Below are 8,480 nucleotides of genomic sequence, written 5' to 3'. Positions count from 1 at the left end.
ATATAGCATCGATGTAGGGATTGAGGCTTAGGAAATCTGCTGTAAAAAAGGGCTTCCTACATTTAAGGACCACCCTAATGTACATATATGTAAATATGCACATGTGCTTGTATCTACATACGTCAAAATTTACGGTTCCTTGTGTGTATAGTAAATTAAATTATGCAATTTCATGAACATTTTGCATGCCCGATCGGTGACACAATGAATTCTTTCGAAATTTTTGGCATTTTGTATCGAGTAGCGACAACCGATTAATAGAAATTTTATGCAGCAAGTGCTTTGAAGTCAAATTTGTTGACCTTTGTTTAATATAAGTCCACACGAATGGCAACACAAATTTTATGTACGCCAGAGACGGGTGAATGAAACTTAATGCCTTTTTCGAAAACATTTTAAGTACGGTAAACAGTGTGACGGTAATTTTAGTTGCTCACTCAAACTTCGAACGCAAATTTTTATAAAAGCTACTGAACTCTAAAAGGAGTTTGCTCCGCCGCTTTCCATATTTTTACCGAAAGTTCATTTTTCTACAATTTCGGCCGAAACCTCGAATACTTTCATGAAATAATTTGTATAAATCTCTTTTAAATATAATTTTGTCTTTAGAGACCTATGTGCGTAAATAAAAAATTAATCTGGAAAGTTTGAATCATGATACAATAATTTTTAGATGGTAGTTTCACTTGAAAATTTTTGACATAAACCGTGTCTGTGACAAACACGCAATGTGGCCACTGCTACGATATAGAGCTTGGGGATTATCGCTTGTTATTTTAGATATTTTATAACAGAACATGTAAAGATTTATATGTTTCATAACTGATCACTTAATTTTTAATATAAATATACGTATTTTATACATACATTTTTGCCACTGCTAATCACATGAATAAAAATCATAAAAATGAAAATATAACAGCAATATTTCTTGTTTATAATGGATTAGATCCATCGCACACCACGGACTTTATCGGCCGCCAATTTAGATGTACTCGCTAGTCTTTCCATTGCACCCAGTGTTGCCGCCGCTCAAAGAACTTTCTAACCAAGCTTAGACGAAAAAGTTACCAAATGTAAGGAAAAATAAAAAAAAGGAAAAAATTGCCGCTGTGGTGTAGTGGTAAGCAGCGGCTTCCACTCCGCAGCACCTGGGTTCAAGCCCTGGTAAAAGCAACATCGCAAAAAAAATCTAGAAAAAATTTTTTTTCTTAACAGCGGTCGTCCCTCGGCAGATAATGGCAAACCTCCGAGTGCATTTCTGCCATGAAAAATAGCTGCTCATAAAAATACAATCGCCGTTCGGAGTCGGCGTAAAACTGTAGGTTCCTCCGCTTTGTGTGACAACATCAAGGCGCACGCCACAAGTTGGAGGAGAAACTCGGCCAAACACTAACATATGTATGTATGTGCCAATCTGTTATTATTATTAATTAAAAATTGGACTGTATTCAACTATATCGTCGCTCAGCGCGAAGTACCTCGTATACGCCAAACGCAGTAAATAAATTTTACAAAAGCGCGAAAATCGATTTTTTCAGAACTGTGGAATGGTATTTCCCTTGAACCTACTTGCTATAAGATTATTATTATAAATCTTAACATAAATTAATAAAGTAAGCAGTAATGGAAAAATAATTACCAAATCCCTTTTTTATTGTACATACATTACGTGGTATACGAGGTATTTATATATGTACTATCTGAGTATGTATTCATTTGAAGTAGTCTTTAGCCGACCATGTATATTATGTATTTTGTATATTATAAAACAAATACATACATATGTAAGTAATATTAATACAATGACTCCAAATATTCTCACTTGGTTTCACTGCTGGGGCTGCCACTGCTGCTGCTACTCTTCTCAACCTGGACAGGTCTAGCTGGCCTATGTCTTATAACGAACCTAATTTAAAAGTTTTTTGGAAATACATATTATACAAAATAAAACCAAAATTGTGTATTTTTTTCTCACTTATCCATAGAACTGAGCCCGTACAAATTAACTTGAAACACCAATTTTGCGCGGAATTATAATAATTTTAGCGACTTCTTAATGACTCTCGTATTATTCAAATGTCATTTCAGGTACATACTATGTAGGTTTGTGCAAAGAATATAGAAATGGTGTAACTGCGGGGCCGTTTCAAAAACTTGGCGATTAAGTCAACGCGATTTATCAAAGACATGAACCGATAATAGTTGCACTCTCGAACTTTTACATGTTCTTTTCCATATGTAAACACATGATTATTATCGGAATAAGTAAAATCTTGAGTTGCCATTTTAGTAGTAATAACTTTAGTTAAATAACCATATTGAGCACAATAAATGTATTTGTTTATACTATTTTTCAAAGATTTAATTATTGTATGTATACAAAAATTAGAAACTACAGTAAATGTTAAAAATAACCAAAATGAGAAAGATCTTAACAACTTCACAGGCAAGAAAAAAATAACCAAAATTGGTTAAAAGTAACCAAAACGGCAACACTGATTGCACCACAACTTATTGGTCAGAGCGATTAAGCTGGTGTAATGTGCGCACCTCCATACATCTTCATGTACATATTTCAAGCGAGCCCTATCATTTAAATAGGCGGCCGATAAAGTCTGTGGTGTGCGGTGGCTCTTATAGCTGTGTCCTTACATCTATTCCGTGTGTTGCAATATCCACGAAAGCAGCAGTTAATTTTTTATGAAGAAAATTATTACAAAATATTCGAAAATTTCTCTACTTATATGTTTGGCTTTTCTTTGTTTTATTTTTCCAACGTCAGAAGCTGGATTTTTTTTTTTGAAAATGTTGGTACAACAAAAAATACGAAACACGTTTTCTGTCAGATAGCTAACATGGCGGATAAGAAGAAGAAGTGAAACTACCTTCTAAAAATTATTGTATCACGGTTTGAATTTAAATATTTTTATCCCTAAACTTCTAAAACTTGTTTAGGAGAAAATTTATGGAAAAACAAATATAAATAGAAGTTATATTATGTCCACACGGCAATGAAAACAAGTTGTTTATGACTCATTCGTGATATTACTTGAAAACATGTTAAAAGTACGTGTTTTCGCACTGCAAAAACTGTCAAACTTTATTATGAACCAATCATAATAACCTCGAAAACAGTTAAAATTTCGCTGTGTTTTCATAAGCATCTCTGTGTTCGATAACTTTTTGTCAAAACAAAATCGATGGTTTGCCGTCACTAGTTGAAAAAAAGAATAAGAACAATAATAAGAAAAAATCTGGATGGAGAAGAAAAAAAGAAATATTTATAAAAAGCGAACTGCTTGGTGCGCACAAAGCGAAGCTTTTCTTTTGGAGCTCTGGGAGGCAAAGTCGGTGCAGCTGCGCAGTGTTCGGAAAAATTCCCATATATTGGAGGAGATGGCCGGTGAGTTAAGGAGTGCAGGTTATGCTATTTCATCAAAGGAAATTAAAACAAAAATGCATAACCTGACCACGAAATACAGGTAATTTTGGTTTACAAAGATAAAAAGTAGTATACTAAACTTTATCCTATACTTTAATAGAAATGAGAAAGCGAAAATAGGCCCATCAGGTGGCTCACCATCCGATTGGCCTCTGTATACCCATATGAATGCTATTTTTGGCAGTTATAAAAGTTACAATGTTGAGAAAATGGTGGAAGACAGCATTATAGGTGGGCATATTGAATTTATTAACCTAAATGATATTTGTACATTTGGCGGTTGTATAATACATATGTATATATATACATACATATTTACAGATTGTGACGGCATCCAAAGTTCCTCTATCTCACAATTTATTGAGTCGGAAACAGATTTTGATGATGAAATTTCGTTTCTGTCGGATATGTCCAATGCTGTCGAATCTCAGGAACTCATGGTAGCGTCTTCAATAATGCCGTCTGCAGCTGAATCCGGTTGCATTACCGATTCCGTGCCAATTGAAATATCACCACCGCCAACCCCGTCAACATCACGAGCAGCTAAAAAGAAGTTGAACGTACAAAAGCAAATATTAGTGCATATGGATAATATGGAAAAAGAGTTCAATGAAACAAAAGTGGAATTAGTAAATACAAACAAAATGATGATAGAAAAAAGTGGTAAAATGATTGAACTTGAGGCTGAAAAAAATGAAATGCTCAAATCATATGTAAACGATATGTCGCAAATAAAAGACGCGTTGCTTTACTTTTTAAACAACCAGAAATAAAATTCCTAAGAGAATTCGAAAATTAAATTTGTCGTATAAAAATTGATTGAAATCGTTTAAGTTAATAAAATTTTATAAATTACTTACAAAAGTGTAAAGAAAGTGCTTGGCGTATTTCTTCTGCCTTACTGTTATAGTCGAAACTTACTGCAGTTTCAGGACATTGGCGTCTTTTTTCTAGTTCTTGTGCAGCAGTTATCCATTTGTCGTTAACTTGGTCGTTATTTTAATTTAAAAAGTTATGAAGCGCACAGCTTGCTTTAATAATTAAATTAGCATTACCCATTTGGTTGTCGATACCTTTGCCAATGCGGCGGAAACGAGCTTTTAGCTGACCGAACGCATTCTCGACCACCCTCCGTGATTTCGATAAAACATAATTGAAATGTTTTTGTTCGGAGGTTTGTGAAAGGTGAAATGGGTATGGTTTCATAAGGGAATCCGAAAACCTAAAAGCAGAGTCACCTATAATAACAATAGGAATGTTGACGTTCGAGATTTTTTTTTGTCATATCATTGAGTAGGCGGCATTCCTGCAGTTGTTGCTTGAGGGTTGATTTTTCATAAATTTGGGAGTCGTTGCAACGACCTGGAGCTCCAACATTTATGTAAATGAAACGACACCTGCAATATCAATTCGTGTAAGATTAGTAGATATGATACTTTTCACCTTCTATGATATTAAAACTTACCTGGCGTCTACCAATGCTAATAATACGGTTGAGTACCACCCTTTATAGTTATGATAATCGATCGCATCTTCAGTAGAAGGGTGTATTTCAATATGGCAACCATCTAATTGGTATGTTTTTATTTGCATTGCCTCAAGGGTTCCACTAGGTTCAATAACTTACCAATCGCGCCCAGGCATTGTGGAAAGCCAAGAATTTCGAAACCTTTTACATACTCATTTATCTTTTCGGAGCTTAATGGGAAGTTTTTTAAATAAAGAGGCCAAAAAAACCTCCAAATTTCTTTGCAGAACTCAACTAATACTAACCCAACAGTGGATTTACCGACACCGAATAAATTCGCAATGCTTCGGTATTCTGCAGAAGATCCTAGGGCATACAATGCGATCGCCACTCTTTTTTCCAGTGGAATAGCCTTGCGCATATTTGTGTCTCTTCTTTGTAAACTTTTAACCATTTTACATACTATGTTGAAGGATTTCCTGTCCATTCGAAAATTTGCTTTAAAAAACGCATTTCCGTTACGTTGGCAATCCCATTCCCAGAAAGACTGAGTACGATTCTATAAAGAAAAAGCTATTCATTAATTTAAATTTTGAAGAGTATTATCCACTTACTTTAGTCCAACAAGATCTGAGTTCCAACCGCACTGAGATTGCTGCTTCCATCAGCATTGACTGCCGTTTTTTCAAATATGAAATTTTTAGCATTAAATACAGCATTTGTTTTTGAAAATACAAAATTTGCTTATTCGCGTTGCCCAAAACTGCATTTATGAATATAATCGCATCCAGGAGTTTTATTAAAAGAAAAATAAGTTTAATAAGTTGCATTTTGGTTGCTTTATTTCACTTGGAGCAATAGAGAAATGTCAACGAAAACGCGTTAGTAAAAACGACGAATGCCGTTTGGACGGTTATGTTTAATATTGAAAACATCTCCTGAAAACAACTTGTTTTCATTGCCGTGTGGACATAATATTAGAGACGTAACCATAGAGAGAAAGAAGCGTAAATCAAATTTCTATAATGAAATTGTAAAAGCACTAATGAAAACGCCCAAAAAAGGGAATATAATTTCTAATAGGTTAAGTTAGGAGGTTAGGTTTGCTTGGCTGGTTGATTAGATCTTACATAGACCAAGAGAAGAACTTAATCGTTATGCATTTTTAGCGAGTTTTAGCAAGTGTTTTGGTTTACAATTTACTTCAGTGAGAAGCAGAATACAACGCCGAGGTAGTTGGGTCCCGATCCCCAAGAACTCGAGAGTGCCACATGCCATGTATTCTGCACTCTGCATCAGTCCTAACCTAAATGCTTAAGATGGTGTCAGAGTGTGCCCTATATCCTTAGATAAAAACTACAATTATGAGTTCTTAATTTGAATTCTTAAGTTGAATTATCATCTGCAGAGTAATATTGGTTTGGAGATATTTTATTCAGTACACCTCTTTATTTAATAAATGAGCGTAAGATTCTCTATAACACTTTCAGTATTAACTGGATAGAATTTATAATCTAGCAGGTTTTGGTTTGAATGCAGTCCTTGCTACTCTCCGCACTTCGGGATGTAATTGGACCTCTAACAGTACATTGCAAATATGTCGGCAAAAGCCTAATAGTCTTACTTGATCACCAAAAATGTACATCCAATTTTTTTTTTGATATACCGAAGAGTAGAAGATGCCCATATAAGGTGCAACTGAAGTTTGTTAGATGTATTGCTTTTGCATAGCATTGAAGAAATGAAAAAATGGACACACACACAAAATGCCACGCCTTCTACACTAGGCGGCGGAAATGATAAATATTGTCCGATTTTATTATAATTCATATTGTATCACAATTTGAAACCGAAAGACTTTAATCTGAAGGATTGATTAACACGCCCAGTAGTCATAAGAAATCCATTTATAAGAGCCAAATTTTATTAAAATTGGATAACATCTAACAAATCTGCTCCCTAGTTCCGTAGGCGCGGAAGGTTGCCAGCCTATTCCATATTTTTATGTTTCTTTATTGCTAAACAAAAGTATTTCATAGCAAATGGCAATAAAATCTGAAGTCAATTACTACTTTTTTTGCCACAGTACGCAAGCGGACGCAGCTGAAATTGGTTTTATTTTTAATTTAAACTGCATTGTCAATTTTATTCTATCACGTAACTTAGTCTTAAAACATATACGTCCATTGTACCGTTTTTTATGTCCCTTTTAATCTGTTTTAAATCTGCACGATTTACGAATAAATGTCTTCATAACTAATTTTTGCAAAGGCGGGACAGAAATACAAAAAGTGTTCCACCATTTTATCCTCTTCGAGGCAGGGTGGTCAAATGGAGTTCTCATGTACGTCTATAACAGCCAGGAGTTTGTACCACATGATGTGACCGGTCAGCAGTCCAACAAATTTTCTGCAGTCCTATCTGCTCAGTGGGAGAAAAAAATAGACGGACCTTCTGAGATTGAAGAAAACATGAGTTTTGCTCACCTGCAGCCCCTGGACGCCTCCAAGTCGTTGAGCGAAATGTTGAACCAGTTTCTGATGGTGGCTTCGATGGCCGAAGGTGGGAGTGCTATAACTGATTGCGGACTTTGAAAAGTTGGCAAAACATATTTTTATTGTGAATCGTGTTTTCGGTGATTCATTACGGCTCATTTCTTTATGTTTATTTTATGAAAAACGTGAAATTTATTCAACAAACTCTGTAATGAAAATTCAAATAAAGATAAGTACTCCTTTTTTAAACAATAATTACCCATAATTGTTAAAAGTTCTATTACTTATATCACTCCTAAGTCAAGTCTATTTTGCTCTTAACTTCTTTCCGTTTTATTTTTTTGCATATACTTTTCAAAACCTTCCCATTCACCGACAAATATATATATTTTTTTTTAAATGAAAACCCATTTCCTTTAGATTAGAATAATATATATTTCATATTACTTTTATTTAGTTAATTTAGTTGGAAACCCCGTATTTATGGTACGATTTGATTCATATTGATAACGTGAATTACACAGATGGAAAGAAATAACTCCACAAAAAAATTTAACTTTTTGGTTATTTAACAAATGATAAAAGCTTCTTAAAAATTAACTTTTTTTTTGCTATTAACTAACAGGTAACTTATATGTACATCTGTCCCTTTTCAAGAAATGAAATGTTGGAGTTCTGGTGTCTCCCCAGTGGTACAGAAGTGAAATCTAACGTTTTCGTCTGAGTTTTTATATTGAAAATTTGGGTTTGATTTTCTTTTTTAATTTTATATATTTTTTTCTATAAGGCCATGAATTTCTCAAAAAGATAGTATTTTGATTGAAATTTATTGAATCATCCTAGATTTTGTTCAAAGTTTGAAATATTAATTGATTTTGTTTTGGTGATAGATAGGATGAACAATACTGGAAAATTAGCAAAAAGATTTAAACTTCAAAAACTTTGAGAATATGTTAAGTTATTATCTTGTTTTCTTCAACTAATTATCCTGTTTTTAGTCAAAATAAAGCTCAAATTCAATCACACCATAGCCACGACCTTGTAATAAAAATATATTTTTTTTTATAAAAGT

At 33.9% G+C, this 8,480-nt stretch overlaps 2 protein-coding genes across 2 annotated transcripts; one reads left to right on the top strand and one right to left on the bottom strand.

Moving 5' to 3' along the window:
- Window positions 1-3,094: 3,094 nt before the first annotated feature.
- Window positions 3,095-4,218, top strand: LOC108379073 (uncharacterized). The gene is made up of 3 exons (XM_017635391.1): window positions 3,095-3,485; window positions 3,546-3,676; window positions 3,767-4,218. Exons 1-3 carry the CDS (start codon window positions 3,262-3,264, stop codon window positions 4,216-4,218), a joined length of 807 nt encoding a protein of 268 aa, XP_017490880.1. The 5' UTR covers window positions 3,095-3,261.
- Window positions 4,219-4,569: 351 nt separating this feature from the next.
- On the bottom strand, window positions 4,570-5,361 carry LOC108379074 (uncharacterized). Its single transcript, XM_017635392.1, has 4 exons — window positions 5,219-5,361; window positions 5,073-5,143; window positions 4,911-5,013; window positions 4,570-4,842 (listed from the first exon to the last, which is right to left on the bottom strand). The coding sequence occupies exons 1-4, from the start codon at window positions 5,332-5,334 to the stop codon at window positions 4,680-4,682; spliced, it is 453 nt and encodes a 150-aa protein (XP_017490881.1). The 5' UTR covers window positions 5,335-5,361; the 3' UTR covers window positions 4,570-4,679.
- Window positions 5,362-8,480: the final 3,119 nt, after the last annotated feature.

The sequence above is a fragment of the Rhagoletis zephyria genome, unplaced genomic scaffold (genome assembly GCF_001687245.7).
Source record: "Rhagoletis zephyria isolate East Lansing unplaced genomic scaffold, Rhagoletis_zephyria_1.1 Rzeph_scaffold_15521, whole genome shotgun sequence".
In the NCBI taxonomy this organism is placed as follows: Eukaryota; Metazoa; Arthropoda; class Insecta; order Diptera; family Tephritidae; genus Rhagoletis; species Rhagoletis zephyria.
Note: the sequence above shows the minus strand (reverse complement) of the source record. Positions and strands in the feature narration are given on the sequence as shown.